The 24781-nt window shown below is 41.1% G+C and overlaps 1 protein-coding gene across 1 annotated transcript in view; it reads right to left on the bottom strand.

The window, feature by feature from the left end:
- The window catches only part of SDHAF4 (succinate dehydrogenase complex assembly factor 4), a 32817-nt gene extending 8362 nt beyond the window's left edge, over positions 1-24455 (bottom strand). Inside the window, exons 1-2 of the mRNA XM_055433110.2 lie at positions 24303-24455; positions 6509-6658 (exon numbers count right to left, since the gene is read on the bottom strand). Of these exons, the coding sequence (XP_055289085.2) occupies positions 6509-6658; positions 24303-24426 (274 nt within the window). The 5' untranslated portion in view covers positions 24427-24455. The remainder of the gene's footprint in view (positions 1-6508; positions 6659-24302) is intronic.
- Between the last annotated feature and the right edge of the window lie 326 nt (positions 24456-24781).

The following is a 24781-nucleotide window of genomic DNA, read 5'->3' as shown; positions in this document are numbered from 1 at the left end:
GTAATGTCAGGTGGATGATAAACTGTTGAAATACGCTTTCTTCTTTGTATCTAATATATATTTAACCATTTATAAGGGTACAATTTAGTGACATTAAATATTCACAATGCTGTATAACCATAACAATATGGCCCCAACTTTTCATCATCCCAAGTATAAACTATGTACCCACTAAATAAACTTTCCCTTCCCCCTTCCCTCTAGACGTTGATAACCTCTAATCTACCTTCTGAATTTATGAATTTGCATACTCTGGTACCTAGTATAGGTGAAATGTCCTTCCGTGTCTGTCTTGCTTCACTAAGCATAATGTTTCAAGGTCCACCCATGCTGTGGCACATATCAAAATGCCGTTCCTTTTTGGGACTGAGCAGTACTTCACTATGTGTACAGAACACATTTTGTTCATCTATTCATCGATGGATGTCTAAGTTGTTTCTATCTTTTGGCTAGTGTGAATACAGCATGGATGTGCGGATATCCGTTTAAGTCTCTGTTTTTCATTATTTCGGATTTATATCTAGCAGTAAAACTGCAAGGTCACATGGTAGTTCTATATTTTACTTTTTGGAAAGTTGCAAAACTGTTTTCCATAGCAGTTGTGTCATTTTACATTCCTACCAGAAACATGTAGTTCCAGTTTCTCCACACTATCATCACCAGTTATTATTTTCCAGTTTTTCTTAAACTACAGAGATGATATTCCAATGAACACCCAGGACTGATCTCCTTTAGAATGGACTGGTTGGATCTCCTTACAGTCCAAGGGACTCTCAAGAGTCTTCTCCAGCACCACAGTTCAAAAGCATCAATTCTTCGATGATCAGCTTTCTTCACAGTCCAACTCTCACATCCATACATGACCACGGGAAAAACCATAGCCTTGACTAGATGGACCTTGGTTGGCAAAGTAATGTCTCTGCTTTTTAATATGCTATCTAGGTTGGTCATAACTCTCCTTCCAAGGAGTAAGCATCTTTTAATTTCATGGCTGCAATCAGCATCCGCAGTGATTCTGGAGCCCAAAAAAATAAAGTCTGACACTGTTTCCACTGTTTCCCCATCTATTTCCCATGAAGTGATGGGACCAGATGCCATGATCTCTGTTTTCTGAATGTTGAGCTTCAAGCCAACCTTTTCACTCTCCTCTTTCTTAGTTCCTCTTCACTTTCTGCCATAAGGGTGGTGTAAGGAAATACAAATCAAACCCAGTCCTGGGTGTTCATTGGAAGGACTGATGCTAAAGTTGAAACTCCAATACTTTGGCCACCTCATGCGAAGAGTTGACTCACTGGAAAAGACTCTGATGCTCGGAGGGATTGGGGGCGGGAGGAGATGGGGATGACAGAGAATGAGATGGCTGGATGGCATCACTGACTCGATGGACATGAGTTTGAGTGAACTCCATGGGTTGGTGACGGACAGGGAGTCCTGGCGTACTGTGATTCATGTGGTTGCAAAGAGTCGGACACGACTGAGCGACTGAACGGAACTGAAGTGAATGATCAATGACGTTGAGCATCTTTTCAAACCTATGTTGGTCATTTGTATATCTTCTTTGAAGAAATCTCTTTTCTAGTTGTTTGCCCATTTTTGAATTGGGTTGTTTTTATTGTTGAGTTGTAATATTTTTGTATTCTGGATAGTAATTCCATTCAGATATATGATTTACAAATATTTCCCCCCATTCCACAGGTTATTTTTTTTCACTTTCTTGATAATGTTCCTGGATAAACAAAATTTCTTAATTTTGATGATGTCTTATTCATGTATTTTTATGTTTGCTGGTTGTGCTTTCGGTGTCACATGCACGAAATCATTGTCAAATCCAAGGACATAAAGATTTTCTCCAATTTTCTTCTAAGAGTTTTACAGTTTTGCCTCTTAAGTTTAGGTCTTTAATATACTTACAGTTAGTTTTTGAATATGGTATAAGGTAAGGAGTCCAATTTCATTTTTTGCATGTGGATATCTAGTTTTCAAAGTACCACTTGTTGAAAAGCCTGTTCTTTTCCCCTCTGAGTGGTCTTGGTACGCTTGTCAAGAATTACTTAAGCATATATGTGAGGGTCTATTTCTGAGACTGCTGCTTTTGTGTCAGACACTGTAATCCTCTCATATTTTTGTGCTTAGCTAAAACCTTCAAAGGAACATTTTACCTCCAGATTATAACAACTTTTAGAAGTCTCCATCATCCTGGCTGGTTGATCTGCTTATTAGACTGGGCTTGGTACAGTGACATAACTGAAATATTTCATGAGTGAGCAAAACCCCAAAGTTTTATATTCTAGAAAGAATTCCAGACACAGGTCCCTGTATCCTCTATTGGTATATTCTCATCTAGGATGCTTCACTATATAGATGGGTTACCTCTCATGAAACTGGAAAAATCACAAAAACAGGGTAACCTTGCCAAAATTAAAAAGTGGCATGTTTACATTTATGCTGTATGAAATACCACTTTTTGAATAGCTAATATTTGCACACTTTCCACAATTCAAAGGTACAAAAGGGTACAGCATGAAAACAAAGCAGTACTTTTAAAAAACCAGAGCTTTAAGACATGAGCCAAAATTTGTACATACTGAATACAAAATAATGTTTGGTCTATCATCCTTCCTCTCCAGAAAACCTCTTTATTCTCCAAACTTTCCCTTCTTTCCCCAAATCACATGGTTACAGTGAGAACAGTTTTCACCTGTGACCCAGGCCTCTGGCCACTGGTTGACTTAGCTGTGGACACCAGATCCAAGCTGGGCCAGTGAGCTTTCTTCTTAAGAAATTTGAAACTAAGAAACTGTATTCTCAGTTTGGTTATTCTCTTGAACTGAGTAAGTGCTGGGAGCAGTTACCTTCTGCCCAGTGGACTCAGAAGGGAGTGCGGAGACAGAAACAGTTCAGTACCAACCAGAGACAACAGAAGGAGGGAGACTATCTGGTCTCCACACAGTGCTTAGTCCTGAGGCCTCAGTCTTCCCTCAACGGCCAGCAGCATTCCTGCCCTGGAGAGCCGAACCTGTTCCTGCACCTTACTAACAACACGCCCTACGTTCTGTTAAGGCTGTTTACGTAGCTTTCCGTTATTTGCATCAAAGTAGGTCTTAATTCCTGTGATTATGATTTCAGTGTGTCTGCCCTCTGATGCCCCCTCGCAACGGGAGAAGGGAATGGCAAACCACTTCAGTATACTTGCCTTGAGAACCCCATGAACAGTATCAAAAAGCAACATGATAGGATACTGAATGAGGAATTCCCCAGGTCGGTAGGTGCCCAGTATGCTACTGGAGATCAGTGGAGAAATAACTCTAGAAGGAATAAAGGGATGGAGCAAAAGCAAAACCAATACCCAGTTGTGGATGTGACCGGTGATAGAAGCAAGGTCCGGTGCTATAAAGAGGCACCTGGCATAGGCACCTGGAATGTTAGGTCCATGAATCAAGGCAAATTGGAAGCGGTCAAACAGGAGATGACAAGAGTGAACGTCGACATTCTAGGAATCACTGAATTGAAATGGACTGGAATCGGTGAATTTAACTCAGATGACCATTATATCTACTACTGTGGGCAGGAATCCCTTAGAAGAAATGGAGTTGCCATCATGGTCAACAAAAGAGTCTGAAATGCAGTAATTGGATGCAATCTTAAAAACGACAGAATGATTTCTGTTCATTTCCAAGGCAAATCATTCAATATTACAGTAATCCAGGCCTATGCCCCAACCAGTAACGCTGAAGAAGCCGAAGTTGAACAGTTCTATGAAGACCTACAAGACCTTTTAGAACTAACACCCAAAAATGATGTCCTTTTCATTATAGGGGACTGGAATGCAAAAGTAGGAAGTCAAGAAACACCTGGAGTAACAGGCAAATTTGGCCTTGGAGCATGGAATGAAGCAGGGCAAAGGCTAATAGAATTTTGTCAAGAGAATGCACTGGTCATAGCAAACACCCTCTTCCAACAACCCAAGAGAAGACTCTACCCATGGACATCACCAGATGGTCAACACCAAAATCAGATTGATTATATTCTTTGCAGCTAAAGATGGAGAAGCTGTATACAGTTAGCAAAAACAAGACCAGGAGCTAACTGTGGCTCAGATCATGAACTCCTTATTGCCAAATTCAGACTTAAATGGAAGAAAATAGGGAAAACCACTGGACGATTCAGATATGACCTAAATCAAATCCCTTACGATTATACTGTGGAAGTGAAAAATAGATTTAAGGGACTAGATCTGATAGATAGAATGCCTGATGAACTCTGGACGGAGGTTCGTGACATTGTACAGGAGATAGGGACCAAGATCATCCCCATGGAAAAGAAATGCAAAAGAGCGAAATGACTGTCTGAGGAGGCCTTACAAGTAGCTGTGAAAAGAAGAGAAGCGAAAAGCAAAGGAGAAAAGGAAAGATATAAGCATCTGAATGCAGAGTTCCAAAGAATAGCAAGGAGAGATAAGAAAGCCTTCCTCAGCGATCAATGCAAAGAAATAGAGGAAAACAACAGACTAGGAAAAACGAGAGATCTCTTCAAGAAAATTAGAGATTCCAAGGGAACATTTCATGCAAAGATCGGCTCAATAAAGGACAGAAATGGTATGGACCTAACAAAAGAAGAAGATATTAAGAAGAGGTGGCAAGAATACACAGAAGAACTGTACAAAAAAGATCTGCACGACCAAGACAGTCACGATAACATGATCACTGACCTAGAGCCAGACATCTTGGAATGTGAAGTCAAGTGGGCCTTAGAGAGCATCACTATGAACAAAGCTAGTGGAGGTGATGGAATTCCAACTGAGCTATTTCAAATCCTGAAAGAGGATGCTATGAAAGTGCTGCACTCAATATGCCAGCAAATTTGGAAAACTCAGCAGTGGACACAGGACTGGAAAAGGTCAGTCTTCATTCCAATCCCAAAGAAAGGGAATGCTAAAGAATGCTCAAACTACCGCACAATTGCACTCATCTCACACACTAGTAAAGTCATGCTCGAAATTCTCCAAGCCAGGCTTCAGCAATATGTGAACCGTGAACTCCCAGATGTTCAAGCAGGTTTTAGAAAAGGCAGAGGAACCAGAGATCAAATAGCCAACATCCACTGGATCATGGAGAAAGCAAGAGAGTTCCAGAAAAACATCTATTTCTGCTTCATTGACTATGCCAAAGCCTTTGACTGTGTGGATCACAATAGACTGTGGAACATTCTGAAAGAGATGGGAATACCAGACCACCTGACCTGCCTCTTGAGAAACCTGTATGCAGGTCAGGAAGCAACAGTCAGAACTGGACATGGAACAACAGACTGGTTCCAAATAGGAAAAGGAGTACGTCAAGGCTGTATATTGTCACCTTGCTTATTTAACTTATATGCAGAGTACATCATGAGGAACGCTGGGCTGGAGGAAGCACAAGCTGGAATCAAGATTGCTGGGAGAAATATCAATAACCTCAGATATACAGATGACACTACCCTTATGGCAGAAAGTGAAGAGGAACTCAAAGCCTCTTGATGAAAGTGAAAGAGGAGAGTGAAAAGGTTGGCTTGAAGCTCAACATTCAGAAAACAAAGATCATGGCATCTGGTCCCATCACTTCATGGGAAATAGATGGAAAAACAGTGGAAACAGTGTCAGACTTTATTTTTTGGGGCTCCAAAATCACTGCAGATGCTGATTGCAGCCATGAAATTAAAAGACGCTTACTCCTTGGAAGGAAAGTTATGGCCAACCTAGACAGCATATTAAAAAGCAGAGACATTACTTTGCCAACCAAGGTCCATCTAGTCAAGGCTATGGTTTTTCCCGTGGTCATGTATGGATGTGAGAGTTGGACTATGAAGAAAGCTGATCGTCGAAGAATTGATGCTTTTGAACTGTGGTGCTGGAGAAGACTCTTGGGAGTCCCTTGTACCGCAAGGAGATCCAACCAGTCCATTCTAAAGGAGATCAGTCCTGGGTGTTCATTGGAGGGACTGATGCTAAAGCTGAAACTGCAATACTTTGGCCACCTCATGCGACGAGTTGACTCACTGGAAAAGACTCTGATGCTGGGAAAGGTTGAGGGCGGGAGGAGAAGGGGACGACAGAGAATGAGATGGCTGGATGGCATCACCGACTCTGTGGATATGAGTTTGAGTGAACTCCGGGAGTTGGTGATGGACAGGGAGGCCTGGCGTGCTGTGATTCATGGGGTCGCGGAGAGTCGAACACGACTGAGCGACTGAACTGAACTGAACTGAGGTCTTAAGTCAGATAGTTTTTCATGTGAATAATGGAATCGGATACATGAGCAAACATAATCAATCACTGCCAAGGGCCTGTAAATCTCTTTTTAAAACCCATACCTATTGATGGTCAATACAGTCATTTTATCCACTGTTGAAATATTCTTTATTACTGTTAATGAAGAGTTATAAATAATAACATGCATCTTTAATTTTTTTCTCAGTAACAGAAACACTTTCTTTGAGACCTCAAAAATTAAGAGAGGAGTTTAACTATACTCACTTGTCAGTGGTTCCTTCTCTAAATTGGAATCTTCTGGCGCATCAAAACGACCTTCTGGTAACTTTGGCTTCTTAAGAGGTTGTTTTCTAGGTTCAGGTTTTCCTCCTTGAGAACTTATTTTCCTCAAAGTATTACACAGAAGGGGTGATCCTGGCAGAGTGAAGACAGTTAAAAAATAGAAGTTGTTCATTTATTATACTCCAAAATTTAATACTTTTACTTACTTGTTTTAAGCTTACACATTCACATTTGTCAAAATTTAAAAGTATAAAAGTAAATATAGTGACAATTTTTCCTTTTGCCCCAATCTTTCAGACAGCCAGTTCCCTTCTTTGGAGGTAACCAATGCTAACAGTTTGAAAAGAAGAGCTGTGAAATAAGCTAATCATTATCAAAATTGTAAAAACATATATAAAATAATGATTCCTATTTGGAACAGTGCCCCAAATACCAGGAAACAGGTCACTAAGAGTAACTAAGTAGTAGGAACTTCTAAATGATAATATTTAAATTTCAAGACGTCACAAGGAATTTTATTTAGGACTCTTAAATTCTAATACTGGTCCTCTTTTTCTGTCAATTAAACATTTTAAAATGTACTGAGCACCTGATGTTGCTGTTATTTTAGTCATTAAGTCATGACTGACTCTTTTGCGACCCACAGAGTGCAATCTGCCAGGCTCCTATGTCCATTGGATTCTCCAGGCAAGAATACTGAAGTGGGTTGCCATTCCCTTCTCCAAGGGATCTTCCCAACTCAGGGATCGAACCCATGTCTCTTTCATTGGCAGGTAGATTGTTTACCACTGAGCAACCAGGAAAGCCCACTGGGCACCTGCAATGTATAAATGTGATCACTTTCTATGTTATAATGAGAAAGGTAAGTTTTCACAATATTCATTGGAAGGACTGATGCTGAAGCTGAAGGTCCAATTGTTTGGCCACCTGATGGGAGGAACTGACTCATTGGAAAAGACCCTGATGCTGGGAAAGACTGAAGGCGGGAGAAAAAGGGGACGACAGAGGATGAAATGGTTGGATGGCATCACTGACTCAATGGACATGAGTTTGAATCAACTCTGGGAGTTGGCGATGGACAGGGAGGCCTGGCATGCTGCAGTCCATGGATCATAAAGAGATGGACACGAATGAGTGACTGAACCACAACAAAAGTTTTCAGTATTATGAAAGTTATCCAACCCTTATTGAGATAGTGTTCAATAAGGGCAAAACCACTCTGAAAAACAACCTCTGGGATGGGGGTTTCGAGTCTGTGAACGAATGGCGTTAGAGACAGAGGTGGGTACTAGTTCCAATGACATCACTGTGGCAGCACTTTAATGGCCCTGAAATAGGGTGAGAAGCCAATACTCAGAATCTTTGTGTGGGTTAGGTCAGATGGTGGAAGAGAATTAGGTAGCAGATGGAATTGAGGTTGCTAATCAAATGACCCTGATCTTGGGAGACTGTTCTGAACAATCTGAGTGGGTCTACTTTAATCACAAGGGTCCTTAAAAGGGGAAGAGAGAAGAGAGAACCAGAGAGGGGGCAGTGGGAGACAGACCTGACGATGTTGCTGACTCCAACAATGGAGGAAAGGGCCACCAAGACAAGGAAACTGGGCAGCCTCTGGGAGCTGGAAGAGGGAGGAAACAGATTCTCCCCAGGAGCCTCCAGTAGAAACACAACCCTACCACCTTCGTTTCCACACAGAGAGGCCCATGTCAGATTTCTCACCTCCAGAACTGTAAGGGTTTTTAAACCACTGAGTGTGTGGTATTTCATTATACCAGTAATAGGAAACTAAAATAACTGCTTACTCATTTGATCCTTGTCGAGTTAGTTTCCCTTTTTAAATCCATTTCTTCCCCCTCTAAATTGAAGATAATAGTACCTATCTCATGAGATGACTAAATAGGGCAATTCATTCAAAGCACCTAGCATAGTGACAAATTGTATTTATTATTATTACAGAATTATCTAGAAGCTCCTAATAGTATTACATATAATTAGAATTTTCTTTCAGTACACATATTTTATTCATTTTCTAACAATCACTACATCATCCTACCACTGCTTTAAAAAATTATATACACACACACATAAATATACACACATTCAAGTATTTGTATGTATGTACGTGTGTGTGTGAGTGTGTGTGTCTGTGTATACATATATACCTTCCACAGCCAATTTGAAATTTACATGATTTGTTTGCAAGATTACAAAAAGTTAACATCACAAACTACATTAACAATTTCAAAATAATACATTCTGCATATCCACTGGATAGATCTCAGTGACTGACAACATTGCGGACTCTCTGAATGACCAACTGTAATGCAAATTAGTCTTCTTTCTCAATGAAAGGGCCCATAAAATTCAACGATTAAGAAAATAAAGTGAGAATAACATGGTGGAGGGGTAGGTGGACATGGAATACATCTCTCTCCGTGGATACATCAGGAATACACCTTCAGACACAGGAGTGCATCAGTCCTTCCAATGAATATTCAGGGTTGATTTCTTTTAGGATGGACCAGTTTGATCTTCCTGCAGTCCAAGGAACTCTCAAGAGTCCTCCAGCACCACAATTTGCAAGCACTAATTCTTTGGAGCTCAGTCTTCTTTATGGAGCAACTCTCAAATCCATATATGACTACTGGAAAACCATAATTTTGACTACATATGCCTTTGTTGGCAAAGTGACGTCCCCACTTTTTAATATGCTGTCCAGGTTTGTCATAGCTTTTCTTCCAAGGAATAAGTGCCTTTTAATTTTGTGCCTGCAGTCACCGTTTGCAGTGATTGTGGAACCCAAGAAAATAAAATCTGTCACTGTTTCCACTTTTTCTTCATCGATTTGCTATGAAATGATGGGACTGGACGCCATGATCTTATTTTTTTGAATGTTGAGCTTTAAGCCAGCTTTTTCACTCTCCTTTCACTCTCAATCAGAGGCTCTTTAGTTTCTCTTTGCTTTCTACCATTAGAGTGGTATTATCTGCATATCTGAGGTTGTTTACATTTCTCCCGGCAACCTTGATTCCAGCTTGACTTATTATTCAATCCAGCATTTTGCATGATGTAATCAGCATATAAGTTAAATAAGCAGAGTGACAATATACAGCCTTGATGTACTTCATTCCTGATTTTGAACTAGTCCATTGTTCCATGTCCGGTTCTAACTATTGCTTCTTTACCTGCATATTGCTCTCTGCGGAGACAGTTATGATGGTCTGGCAGTACTCAGTTGAGTTCGGTTCCTCAGACTTGTCTGATGCTTTGTGACCCCATGGACTGCAGCATGCCACGCCTCCCTGTCCATCATCAACTCCCGGTGTTTACCCAAACTCATGTACATTGAGTTGGTGATGCTATAAAACCACATCATTCTCTGTTGTCCCCTTCTCCTCCTGCCTTCAGTCTTCCCAGGATCATGGTCTTTTCAAATGAATCAGCTTTTTGCATCAAGTGGCCAAAATATTAGAGTTTCAGGTTCAGCATCAGTCCTTCTGATGAATATTAAGGACTGATTTCCTTTAGAATGGACTGGTTGGATCTCCATGCAGTCCAAGGGACTCTCAAGAGTCTTCTCCAACACCACAGTTCAAAAGCATCAATTCTCCAATGCTCAGTTTTCTTTATAGTCCAACTCTCACATCCATACCTGACTACTAGAAAAACCATAGCCTTGACTAGACGAACCTTTGTTGGCAAAGTAATGTCTCTGCTTTTTAATATGCTGTCTACATTGGTCATAACTTTTCTTTCAAGAAGTGTCTTTCAATTTCATGGCTGCAGTCACCATATGCAGTGATATTGGAGCCCCCAAAAAAATAAAGTCTGCCACTGTTTCCCCATCTATTTGCCACAAAGTGATAGACCGGATGCTGTGATCTTAGTTTTCTGAATGTTGAGTTTTAAGCCAACTTTTTCACTCTCCTCTTTCATCAACAGACTCTTTAGTTCTTCTTCACTTTCTGCCATAAGGGTGGTGTCATTTGCAGAGGTTATTGATATTTCTCTGGCAATCTTGATTCCAGCTTGTGCTTCCTCCAGCCCAGCGATTCTCATGATGTACTCTGCATATAATAAACAAGGTGACAATATACAGCCTTGGCATAGTCCTTTTCCTATTTGGAACCAGTCTGTTGTTCCATGTCCAGTTCTAACTGTTGCTTCCTGACCTGCATACAGGTTTCTCAAGAGGCAGGTCAGGTGGTCTGGTATGCCCATCTCTTTCAGAATGTTCCACAGTTTACTGTGATCCACACAGTCAAAGGTTTTGGCATAGTCAATAAAGCAGCAATAGATGTTTTTCTGGAACTCTCTTGCTTTTTCGTTGATCCAGCGGATGTTGGCAATTTGATCTCTGGTTCCTCTGCCTTTTCTAAACCAGCTTGAACATCTGGAAGTTCATGGTTCATGTATTACTGAAGCCTGGTTTGGAGAATTTTGAGCATGACTCTACTAGCATGTGAGATGAGTGCATTTGTGCAGTAGTTTGAACGTTCTTTGCCATTGCCTTTCTTTGGGGTTGAAATGAAAACTGACCTTTTCTAGTCCTGTGTCCACTGCTGAGTTTTCCAAATTTGCTGCCATATTGAGTACAGCACCTTCACAGCATCATCTTTCAGGATTTGAAAGCTCAACTGGAATTCCATCACCTCCACTAGCTTTGTTCATAGTGATGCTTCCTAAGGCCCTCTTGACTTCACATTCCAGAATGTCTGGCTCTAGGTGAGTGATCACATTATCGTGGTTATCTGGGTCGTGAAGATCTTTTTTTGTATAGTTCTTCTGTGTATTCTTGCCACCTCTTCTTAATATCTTCTGTTTCTGTCAGGTCCATACTATTTCTGTCCTTTATTGTGCCCATCTTTGCATGAAATATTCTCTTGGTATTTCTAATTCTCTTGAAGACATCTCTAGTCTTTCCCATTCTATTGTTTTCCTGTATTTCTTTGCATTGATCACTGAGGAAGGCTTTCTTATCTCTGCTTGCTATTCTCTGGAACTCTGCATTCCAATGGGTATATCTTTCCTTTCCTCCTTTGCTATTTTTGCGTCCCTTCTTTTCACAGCTATTTGTAAGGCCTCCTCAGACAGCCATTTTGCTTCCTTGCATTTCTTTTTCTTGGGGATGGTCTTGATCCCTGTCTCCTGTACAATGTCATGAACTTCCGTCCACAGTTCATCAGGCACTGTGTCTGTCAGATTTAGTCCCTTAAATCTATTTCTTACTTTCACTGTATAATCGTAAGGGATTTGATTTAGGTCATACCTGAATGGTCTAGTGGTTCCCGCCACTGTCTTCAATTTCAGTCTGATTTTGGCAATAAGGAATTCATGATCTGAGCCACAGTCAGCTCCCGGTCTTGTTTTTGCTTACTGTATAGAGCTTCTCCACCTTTGGCTGCAAAGAATGTAATCAATCTGATTTCGGTGTTGACCATCTGGTGATGTCCATGTGTAGAGTCTTCTCTTGTGTTGTTGAAAGTGTTTGCTATGACCAGTGCATTCTCTTGGCAAAACTCTTATTAGCCTTTGCCCTGCTTCATTCCGTGCTCCAAGGCCAAATTTGCCTGTTACTCCAGATGTTTCTTGACTTCCTACTTTTGCATTCCAGTTCCCTGTAATGAAAAGGACATCTTCTATGGGTGTTAGTTCTAGTAGGTCTTGTAGGTCCTTATAGAACCGTTCAGCTTCTTCAGATTACTGGTTGGGGCACAGACTTGGATTACTATGCTATTGAATGGTTTGCCTTGGAAAAGAACAGATCATTCTGTCGTTTTTGAGACTGCATCCAAGTACTGCATTTCAGATTCTTTTGTTGACTATGATGGCTACTCCATTTCTTCTACAGGATTCTTGCCCATACTAGTAGATTATCTGAGTTAAATTCACCCATTCCAGTCCATTTCAGTCCACTGATTCCTAAAATGTTAATGTTCACTCTTGCCATCTCCTGTTTGACCACTTCCAATTTGCCTTGATTCCAGGTTCCTATGCAATATTGCTCTTTACAGCACTGGACCTTGCTTCCATCACCAGTGACATCCACAACTGGGTGTTGTCTTTGCTTTGGCTCCATCTTTTCATTCTTTCTGGAGTTACTTATCCACTGATCTCCAGAAGCATATTGGGCACCTACCAACCTGGGGAGTTCAAATTTCAGTGTCCTATCTTTTTGCCTTTTCATACTGTTTATGGGATTCTCAAGGCAGGAATACTGAAGTTGTTTGCCATTCCCTTGTCTAGTGGACCACATTGTGTTAGAACTCTCCACCATGACCCATCTGTCTAAGGTGGCCCTACACGGCATGGCTCATAAGTTTCACTGAGTTAGACAAGGCTGTGGTCCACATGATTAGGTTTCTGTGACTGTGGTTTTCAGTCTGGTAGTACTATCTCTTTAAGAATTCCCCACAGTTTGTTGTGATCCACAGTCACAGGCTTTACTGTAGTCAATGAAGCATAAGTAGATGTTTTTCTGGAACTCCCTTGCTTTTTCCATGATTTAACGAATGTTGGCACTTTGATCTGTGGTTCCTTTGCTGCTTCAAAATCCGGCTTACACATCTCGAAGTTCTTGGTTTATGTACTGCTGAAGTCTAACTTGAAGGATTTTGAGCATTACCTTGCTAGCATGTGAAATCAATGCAATTATATGGTAGTTTGAGCATTCTTTGGCATTGCCCTTCTTTGGGATTGGAATGAAAACTGACCTTTTCCAGTCCCGTGGCCATTGCTGAGTTTTCCAAATTTGCTGGCATATTTAGTGCAGCACGTTTACAGCATCATCTTTTAGGATTTTAAATACCTCAGCTGGAATTGGGTCACCTGAATTGTGTCATTAGCTTGTTTGTAGTGATGCTTCCTAAGGCCTGCTTCAATTCATATTCCAGAACGCCTGGCTCTAGGTGAGTGACTCTACCATATGGTTATCTGGGTCATTAATACCTTTCTTATATATATATTAATACCTTTCTTACATATACCTCTCTTTCTTCTGTGTATTCTTTCCATCACTTCTTAATCTCTTCTGCTTCTTTTATTAATAGTTCTTTACCATATCTTTTATCACTTCCATCCTTTAAGAAATGTTCCCTTGGTATCTCTAGTTTTCCTGAATAGATCTCTAGACTTTCCCATTCTACAGTTTTCCTCTATTTCTTTGCATTATTCATTGAAGTATGCCTTCTTATCTCTCCTTGCTATTCTCTGGAACTGTGCATTCAGTTGGATGTATCTTTCCCTTGCCTTTCACTTCTCCTTTCTGCAGCTATTTGTAAAGCCTCCTCAGACAACCACTTTGCCTTCCTGCATTTCTTTTTCTTAGGATGGTTTTGTTCACTGCCTCCTGTACAATGTTACAAACCTCTGTCCATAGTTCTTAAGGCACTGGGTCTACCTCAAAATCTAATCTCTTGAGCCTAATTGTCACCTCCACTGTATAAGCATAAGGGATTTTATTCAGGTCATCTGAATGGTATAGTGGTTTTCCCTACTTTCAACTGAAGCCTGAATTTTGCAATAAGGTAGGGAAGGAAATGGGAACCCACTCCAATATTCTTGCCTGGAGAATTCCATGGACAGAAGAGCCTGGTATACTACAGTCCATGGGATCACAAAGATTTGGATACAAATGAGTGACTTAACACACTTTGCAATAAGGAGCTCATGAACTGAACCACAGTCAGCTCCAGGTCTTGTTTTTGGTTAGTGTATGGTATGTTTCAAATTTTCTAGAAATTCATAAGCATTTATGCAAAATAAAAATGGCACAAAACCCCTGGCTATCAAGTATAACATAGACAAAATCTAAAGCTGAAATTTTGCTTCTTAAATGATGCAGATATATGACAGTAAATAATAAAAGTAATATTACCCATTAGGTGCCAATATGCCAGGCACTGTGTTAGGAGCTGGAAAAAATGTCAACTTATTTGTATAATTGAGATTTATAATAATTCTGCTTAGTATGAACATGATCATTTTTTGGAAAAGTGACACTGGGCAGATGTGGTAGCGACTGCGCAGTGTGTCCAGCAGCCGAGCTGCTTTCTCCGCTTCCAATGAGTTCCAGAATGCACACTCCCACTGTCTGTAATCAAGCTGAGCAACAGGCCACTCACTTAGGGATTACATATCCCAGCCTTCCCTGCAGTCAAGCAGCCACATGTCCAAGTTGTGGCCAGTGGGCTGGGTTAGGAATAACATGTGCAAATTTTCTGTTCCGTTCCGTCGCTCAGTCGTGTCCGACTCTATGCGACCCCGTGGACTGCAGCCTACCAGGCTTCTCCGTCCATGGGATTCTCCAGGCAAGAATACTGGAGTGGGTTACCATTTCCTTCTCCAGGGGATCTTCCCGACCCAGGGATCGAACCCGGGTCTCCCGCATTGGAGGCAGACGCTTTAACCTCTGAGCCACCAGGGAAGCCCAAATTTTAGGCCACCTCAATTTTGCAACCAATCAATTGCCCTGGATTTCTTTTTCCATTCCCTGAGATTGTAATGTGTACAGTGCAGTGACCCGCCTGTAAGGGTTACAAGGAAAACCCAAAAGATCAGATTTCTCAAGGTGCTCTGAGACCATGGAACCATAAACAGAATGATTTTTTATCAGTTAGATGTGTGACAAAATGCGGAGGAAAAGAATTTCTCTCATTTCTGCACAGTACATGATTAGACAGGACACTGGGCTCCTTTACAGAAATGAGGAAATTCACCATAAAGCTCACATCTTCTTTTTCAAGGGATGCTTTGGCCTTATCCAAAGCCTATTTACAACTGTGTCTATAAGAACATTACAGGCAAAAAGATGACTTTAAAAGAGAACTAATAAAAGCAAAGGAAGAAGAGTAAACTGTCACTAAAAAATAAAAATAACTTTTCAAAACTTCTGTTCTAGCAATTTGATAGAGATGCCCAAACCCTACAGCCAAATCATCCAAAAAGGAAAAAAAAAAAAAAATATATATATATATATATCTCACACAAAACATTTGTAAATCAGAAAAAGAAATGTTAAGAAAGGAAATAATGATAAGAGTATCAAAGCATTCCTGTAAGATAAACAGTTAAGCTGGTATATAACCTGTGTCTTTCTCACCTAGAGTTTAGTGTACAGAGGTCTCAGGACAGCTGGGAGAGCAGTCTTTTGAACCCAACCAAAACAAAAAGCCTACTAGAGGCCAGAACTCAGGAAGGGTCATGCACTGAGTAAGGAGAGTGATTTGGAAGATTTTTAAATGTGCATATAACTATGTGGGGAAGATCTTATTAGAATGCAGATTCTTAACAGGTTTCGTATGACCTAAGATTCTGCATTTTAACAAGTTCCAAGGTGATGCTCCTGTTGCTGGTCTAAAGAGCAAGGGACGATACTCCAATTAAAATTTTAAAAAAATAAAGAGCAAGGGACTAGAAGACAAACTAGTTAATGAACATCTTTGTTCTGTGTAAAGATGTTAAAAAGGAAGCCCCACTTGATATTTTGAAGCCACTGGTTGACCATATCTGTGTTTATGTCAGATTACATACTGTGTGCAAGGTTCAAAGACCCTCAGGGGAGCATCTTTCTATAAAGTGGATTAAAGTCTGCAGTTGAAGTGCATTCAGCCATATGGCAGAAGCAAATCCTCTGAGGACAGTTTTTCAACTCGCGTCTTATGGAAGTCTCAAAGAGGTAATACCAATATTCAAGGAAACAAGCTATCAAATGCAAGATCAACAAACAATGGAGCTAGGACTATAAAGATCTATACACTGAAATCAAAATTAAAATAACTAATATGTTTAAGGAAATAAAAATGGAGCCAAAGAGAAAAATGAGTAAGAGACTGTGAAAATTCACTAGGCCAATAATTAAAAAAAAACAAAAACAAAAAAACTAACCCCCAACAACCACAAATTTAAATTTAAAGCTCAATAAAAGGCCTAAATAGTAGATTAGATACAGCCGAAAAGAATTAGTGGCCCAGAATAAAGTTCTGAAGAAATTATACAGAAAAAAGCATAGTAACAAGGAGATAAAAATGATAAAAGCGATGTTAAAATATTTGGAGGATAAAATGAGGGCTAACAAATGTTTGTTTAATCATAGTTCCAGAAGGAAATAACGAAAAGACCAGGAGACGTCCAACAGACAGGAATTTTCAGATGTAGGAAAACACAGAGAGCCGCAAGTAAAAAAAAAAAAATTAAGAAAAACACATCTAGACACAAAGTACAATGAAGAAGCCAACATCAAAGGAAGATATAAAAAGTAGCTAGGTAAAGGAGAGATTACTAATAAAGGAACAAACATTAGACAGAGGACCTCCCAATAGCTATAAAGAAAGCCAGAAGAGATAGAGCTGTGAGACAATGATACATTTATTGAAACAATCTTCCAAGGTCGAGAGAAATAAACCATATTTTCAGATTAAAAATAAAATACATGTTTAAAAAAAAGCACTGAGAAACTTTATCACAAGACTATCACCAAAGGGAACTTCTAAATAACGTACTGTAAGAAACTGATTCAAGAAGTAAAGTGTGAGATAAAAAGAGAAAAATATAAGTTTTAAACATTGACTATATAAAAATGTAATATGTTGATTTGTGTTACTACACAATTCCACCCTAATATATACATAAGAAAACATACAGACACACACACACAACACTAAAGGCTGAACAACAGGGTAGGAGAGTGAATGAATTCAAAGCATTTCTAAGCTTGTACTGTTTAGGAGGAACATGAAGATATTAATAAACTTCAACTTCCTCAAGCATGCATTCAGATTTCAAGAGTGACCAATAAAAAGCAATGTGTATCTTCAAAATCACAGAGGAAAAAAAGGAAAGAAGAAAACATTTAACTGAAAGTGTGACAGATAGAAGGTACAAAAAATGAGATGGCAGAAATAAGGTCAATTTTATCAGTAAATATACAGTAAGTCCCCTATATACAAAAGAGTTCCAGTCTGAGACTGTTTATAAGTCCTACTTGTTCATAAGTCCAACACAGATCAGCTGGTAAAGAATCCACCTGCAATGCAAGAGACGATTCCTGGGTTGGGAAGATCCCCTGGAGAAGGGATAGGCTACCCACTCTAGTATGCTTGGGCCTCCCTGGTGGCTCAGATAGTAAAGAATCCACCCACAGTGTGGGAGACCTGGGTTCAATCCCTGGGTTGGGAAGATCTCCTGGAGGAAGGCATGGCAACCTACTCCAGCATTCTTGCCTGAGGAATCCCCAAGGACCGAGGAGCCTAGTGGGCTAGTCCATGAGGTTGCAAAGAGCTGGACACAACTGACATGACTGAGTGACTAAGCACAGCATACAGTAAGTCCCCTATACACCAAAGTTCCAGTCCAAGAGCATTTGCCAAGTCCTACTTGTTTGTAAGTCCAACAGAAGTAGCCTTCCCTTTTTAAAGGCAGTTCAGTTGGAAAAGAATCCACCTGCAATGCAGGAGACCTGGTTTGATTCCTGGGTCAAGAAGATCATCTGGAGAAGGGACAGGCTACCCACTCCAGTATTCTTGGGCTTCCCCTGTGGCTCAGCTGGTAAAGAATCTGCCTGCAATGTGGGAGACCTGGGTTCAATCGCTGGGTTGGGAAGATTCCCTGGAGTAGAGAAAGGCTACCCACTCCAGTATTCTGGCCTGGAGAATTGCATGGACAAAGAGTTGGACGCGACTGATCAACTTTCACTTTTCAAACAACTACCACAGTGGGCTATACAGTACTATACTATAAGTTTATAAAACTTCTCACAAAAATAATACATAAAAAACAAACACAAAAATAAAGAAAACATTTTTAATCTTATGGTACAGTGCGTTGAAAAGTACAGTATGACAGCTCAACAACTGCCATACAAGGGCTGGCATCAAGTGAGCAGGCAAGAGTTACTGACTGGAGGAAGGAAAGGAGGTGGAAGATGCCAGAGCTGAAGAGTCATCAGCAATAGATGTAGGACAAGCTGCAATCTCAATCTCACCCGACGCTGATGGAATACATGTTCACATCTTTGAAAGGTCACAACCTAAACACTTAGATATAGGTGACTTACAGTGACTGCAAATGGACTGAGCTCTCCAGTTAAAAGGTATATACTATCAGACTTCAAAATAAAAATTCACCAAAATCCAGTCTTATGCTGTGTATATATAAGAGAATTATCATGGTTCCAGTGTTATCTGTTGGATATTCCAGGCAAGAATACTGGTGTGGGTTGCCCTGCCCTTCTCCAAGAGATATTCCCAACCCAGGAATCAAACTTGAGTCTTTGAAGTCTCCTGAACTGCAGGCGACTTTATTCCTGGTAGAATAAAGACTTAAATACAAAAAAGCCAAACTATAGGCAATGGCAAGCCACTCCAGTACTCTTGCCTAGAAAATCCCATGGATGGAGGAGCCTGGTAGGCTGCAGTCCGTTGGGTCGCTAAGGGTCGGACACAACTGAACGACTTCACTTTCACTTTTCACTTTCACACATTGGAGAAAGAAATGGCAACCCACTCCAGTGTTCTTGCTTGGAGAATCCCAGGGACGGGGGAGCCTGGTGGGCTTCCGTCTATGGGGTCACACAGAGTCGCACACGACTGAAGTGACTTAGCAGCAGCAGCATAGACCTTTAAGGAGAAAATATAGGAGAATATCTTAATTACCTTAGGGTTGGGAAGGCTTTCTTACAGAAGACTACAAAGCACCGATAATAAACAAAAGGATCAAGACAAGAAGATAACATTACAAATCTGTTTACCAAAAGTACCACCTGGGAAGCCCACATAGCTGTACAGAGAGCAAAAATGAGAACTTTATGCCTATATATTTCAAGTATACAAAATGAACAATTTTCCAGAAAAATTCATCAAAACTTAATTAAGAAGAGAAAATCTGATAAATATCACAATAATCATTACAGAAATTAAACTAGAGATTTAAATTCTTACCTCACACCAAAGGGCAGGTCTAGATAGTTTTGCATGTAAATTGTAACAAACACTCAAGGAATGGCTTATTTCAATCTTAAAGAAAAGGACGAAAAGACTCTTGAATTCATTGTAAGAGGCTAGAATAACTTTAATTTCAAAACCAGAAAAGGAAATTGCAAGAGAGGAAAACTACAGGGCAGTTTAAAATATCAGCATACCACACCCAATATTATAATAATATAATCATCCTGATACATCTGAATATTTTCTAGGAATCCAAGAATGAATCAGCACAGAAAAATCTGTAATTCACCAACCCACCGTATTAAACAAGAAAAATGAATCAAAAACAAGATGAAGAAAAATGAATTTTTCAATATTTCTTTTGTATTAAAAAAACATAACTACATAAACAAAACCCCAATCCTTCTAGAAACGGCAAGGAACTCCATTAACCTAATAAAGGGCACATCTACAGCTAATATTGCATGTTGAAATATGAACATATTCCCTTTATAATTATGAACAAGATAAGTATGCCTATCACCACTTCTAGTCAACACTGTATGTACTGAAAAACCTGATCAAGAACAGAAAAACAAGAGAAAATAAAAAGATATAAAGATTGGAAAGGGAGAAATAGATTTTCATTATTTGCAGGCAATATTTATAATTTTGCCAGCACCACCCCCACCAAAATCTGCAAATAAATTATTGAAATTAATAAAGTAATTTACCCAGGTTACCAGATACAAAATCAATAAACAAGTCAACTGTGTTTCCATACATAAGCAGCAATTAGAAAATAATAATCTTAGAAAATATTGAGCAGTTGTAACCAAATTCCAGCAGAAACCTTTTAAAAAGAATTTTATATGGAAGCAGATATCCAAGAATAGCCAAGACACTTCTGAAAAAACAACATGAAAGGACTTACCCTACTAAATGTTAAGAGTTGTTACAAAAGTATGGTTATTAAGATAGGTATTACATCACAGGAACAGACAAACAGATCAGTGAAACTGAAAAGAGAGCCAAGAAATAAACCCAGGTGTCCATGCATATGTAAGAGAGCTGCATTTCATGGGGTGGGGTGGGGGGAAGTCCAACATACACACACAGGGGACAACTGGTTACTGACATGGGAAAAAAGTGCAATCAGTTTCCTGCCTCATGCCATGCATGAAAATAAATTCCTGGTAGAATAAAGACTTAAATACAAAAAAGCCAAACTACAGACCTTTAAGGAGAAAATACAGGAGAGAGAATATCTTTATGACCTTAGGGTTGGAAGGCTTTCTTACAGAAGACCACAAAGCACTGATAATAAAAGGATCAAGACAAGAAGATAACATTACAAATTTGTTTACCAAAAGATACCTTTCCTTTGAAGCTCTGTAACTGTACAATCAGATTCATAATTTTATTCTGTCTACTGCTGAAGATAATTTTATTTTTGGCTGAACTGGGTCTTCTTGCTATTTGGGCTTTTCTCTTGTTGCAGCGAGTAAGGGCTACTTTCTAGTTGCAGCGCAGAGGTGTATCACTGCAGAGCCGTCTTCTGTTGCCGAACACAGGGTGCATGGGCTTCGACAGTTGTGGCACACGGGCTCAGTGGTTGAGCTCACTGGCTCTTGGGCACAGGCTCAAAAGCTGTGGTGCACAGGCTTAGCTGCTCTACAGCATTTGGGATCTTCCTGGACCAGGGATTGAACTCGTGTCTCCTGTACTGGCAGGCGAATTCTTTACCTCTGAGCCACCAGGGAAGCTCTGAAGATAATTTTTTTAGAAAGACACCATAAGAGTGACAAAAACAGCTCACAACCTAGCTTGTATGGCTGATATCTTAAGTGACATCATCTTGGGCCTACATAGTTCCTCCAGTCTTTCCGCTGACCCTACCCAGGACTGTATGGGGTAAATCGCTTTCTGTTGTCAAGGGCTCAGCAGTTAATAGATTCTGTTTAATAATCACTAGGATCAGGTGACCCCTAAACTGTCAGTCCCCTTAAACAAGGATGAAAACCTTAGCTGACATATTCCCAGCCACCACAAGACCAATTAGCCATTCATAAATCTTGACTTAGGAAGATGCACTTCCTGCTTCTACACACATACCTTCTACCTTCATATGCTGCTGTGCTGTGCTTAATCGCTCAGTCGTGTGTCCTCCTCCTGTGACTCCACGGACTGAAGCCCACCAGGCTCCTCTGTCCATAGGAATTCTCCAGGCAAGACTACTGGAGTGGGCAGCCATTCCCTTCTTCAGGAGATCTTCCCAAAGCAGGGATCAAACCCAGGTCTCCTGAATTGTGGGCAGATTCTTTACTGTCTGAACCACCAGGGAGGCCCAAGAATACTCGAGTGGGTAGCCCATCCCTTTTCCAGGGAAACTTCCCAACCCACGAATTGAACCAGGGTCCCCTGCATTGCAGGCGGGTTCTTTACAAGCTGAGCTACCAGGGAGGCCCACATACCTTCATACCCTGCTGCTGCTGCTAAGGTGCTTCAGTCATGTCCGACTCCGAGCGACTCCATGGATTGCAGCCTACCAGGCTCCCATACCAGTGGCCCCTTGGCAGTGTGGAGTACAGTTGCTAATGCTTCCTGATGGCTGTCTGCCTGATCCCAGCCTGTAACTCACCCTATGATAAACTGACCCACTGATTATACGAACCTCCCTGCCTCACTTTTTCAGTCTCAAGATGTCTTCTCAGTTCAGTAAGCACTGGTCATTCCTGCCATCCTCAAACAGCTATTTGCCACACTTACACAACTTAAATAAGGCATAGTGGTCAAATATATGTAAAGAATATAGATAAGCAAGACAAACAATCCAATAAGAAAATGAAGATATATTTCACCAGAAAAACAAAACTTTTGAAAAGATGTCTCATTTCTCTAACCAGAGAAATGCAAAATCATAATGAAATACTATTTCAACACCCTACACACAAACAAAAATTAAATCTTTTGATGCTATCAGATGTTGGCAAGTATTTGGAGCAATAGGAACTCTGATATACTGCTGGCAGAAGTATAAATTGCCAGTAGGAATGAAAAATGCCTTACGATTTGGCATCACACTGTAAAAGTGAACAGGTCTTTACCATATATTCCAGGAATTCAACCTCTTGTGCAAGTGCACCCACATATACACCAGCGGTGTAGCAGCCAAATCTGGTGCTTCCCGAATTACACAATGTCCACTGAGAAGCGGAAAGGAAAAAAATATGATGTGTGTGTGTTAAATTTCTAAGTTGTATCTGACTCTCTTGTGACCCCAGGGACTGCCAGGCTCCTCCGTCCATGGGATCTCCCAGGCAAGAATACTAGAGTGGGTTGCCATTTCCTTCTCCTGGGGATTCCCCCAGCCAAGGATGGAACCCACATCTCCTGCTTGGCAGGTGGATTCTTTACCACTGAGCCACCTGGGAAACCCCCTAAAGGTATGATACATTCTCACCATTTACTAATTACAACATCATATAACAATATGGATGGATTTCAAAACAATGTTGGTTGAAAAAATCAAGTAAACAAATACAAAAGGCATGAAGTCATTTCTATAAAGTTACAAAACTGCATCAGGAAGCAGCACACAGCTTGGCAATGGAAACATTCTATTTCTTAAACTGGAGAATGGGTTCATAAATGTTGGCTTTGCTTCTTAACTCATATATGTTGTATACGTTTTTAGTATGAAACACTTCATTGTTGAGCTTTTAACCTCAGTGAAAAAGGGATGTTGAATAAACACAGAGCAAAATTTTATACAGTTTATTACTTTGAGGTTTGGATAGCAAGGGGGCTTTTACTTTCCATATTATTCATTTCCGGACCATTTACAATTTTTACAATCAGCAAGTGGTATGTCTGGGTCATGTACACATTGCTATATTCAAAATGGATAACCAAAGACCCATTGTATAGCCCATCGAACTGTACTCAATGTTATGTGCTAGCCTGGATGGGGCAGGGGTTGTTGGAGAATGGATACATGTACATGTATGGCTGGGTCCCTTTCCTGCTCACAGCATTGTTAATCCGCTATACAACAATACAAAGTAAAAAGTTTAAAGTCTGAAAAAAATACAAAACAAAAAGCAGTATGTCTGGGGAGAAATGATGAGAGAAATGAAAACAAGCTATATATAAATGAATACAAACTATATATATATATATATATGAAAACAAACATCTTGGATCCATAAGGATGCCGGCTGGAATTGTTTTCAACTTTCAGTTTCTCCAGGATGTCCTAATTAAAGCTATGCTTAGAATATTCTGTGGGTTAAGGCTGTAACAAATATCGAGAAAAATTTTCAACAAAAAGGGCTTTAAAAAAAATGTCTGTTTTTTACTGAAAGCATGCATACTTTAACAGTCTCCTGGCTTCATCTAATTTTTATTATACTTATCGGCCTTGGCCTGCGTTTCCAAAATTCAGTGCTTTTCCATATTTTGTACTGCAAACTGCCATAAATCCTTTCCGATGTAAATAACCTAAGTAAACGACGCCTGCACTGCCGCAGGGCCCACTTTTCCGCACTGTGCACGCGCACCAGCACGCAGCGCGCCCTCCAGGACCCGGAACTCCCGCCCCGCTTGGTGGCCAGTGCGGCGGCCGGCGGAACGCAGGCGGGCGGCCGGCGGGCCTGTGACCGTGCCGCTCGGGTTCCAACTGAGCCCGGGCGCGAATGACCTGCCCGCGCACTAGTCCGATGGACAGGGAGGCTCTGCGGCCACGGGGGCCCCCGAGACGGCAGCACACCGCCGCCCCGCCGGACGCGTTTCTCTCAGCGCTTGGGCCTTCGCGACCCTGCCCGCGACCTCGGCCCCGGGCCCGGGCGCCTTACTTGCCGCTCTCCAGGCTGGAGCCGGGACATGGGCCAACAACGAAGCGAGGGCTAACGCAGCCATGGCGTCCGTTCCCGCGGCGTCCGCAGCGGCCTGCCCTGAAGTGTCAGCGGGTCGCGTCATCCCGGCATGCCCCGCGACTGGGGCGGGGCTGCGTGCCACCGGGGGCGGGGCCTGCGGGGGCGGGGCGCGGAGATGGCGCAGAGATGCGGTCCGGGCTGTGTAAGTCGCTCAGTCGTGACCGACTCTGTGCGACACTATAGACTGCAGCCCACCAGGCTCCGCCGTCCCTGGGATTCTCCAGGCAAGAACACTGGAGTGGGTTGCCATTCCCTTCTCCAAAAGCTAACGTGGGGCCAGGAGCTCCCGCCCGGACGCCACCCCAGAAATCCGCGCTCCGGCACTGGGTGGTCTGCAAGGAAAAGTGGAACAGCTCGGCCTTCTCTTGAAGAACAACCGAAACTACCCTGAACCTCAT

Source organism: Moschus berezovskii, chromosome 10 (assembly GCF_049115385.1).
Source record: "Moschus berezovskii isolate FMDL1 chromosome 10, NW_MosBer_1.0, whole genome shotgun sequence".
Lineage (NCBI taxonomy): Eukaryota > Metazoa > Chordata > Mammalia > Artiodactyla > Moschidae > Moschus > Moschus berezovskii.
Note: the sequence above shows the minus strand (reverse complement) of the source record. Positions and strands in the feature narration are given on the sequence as shown.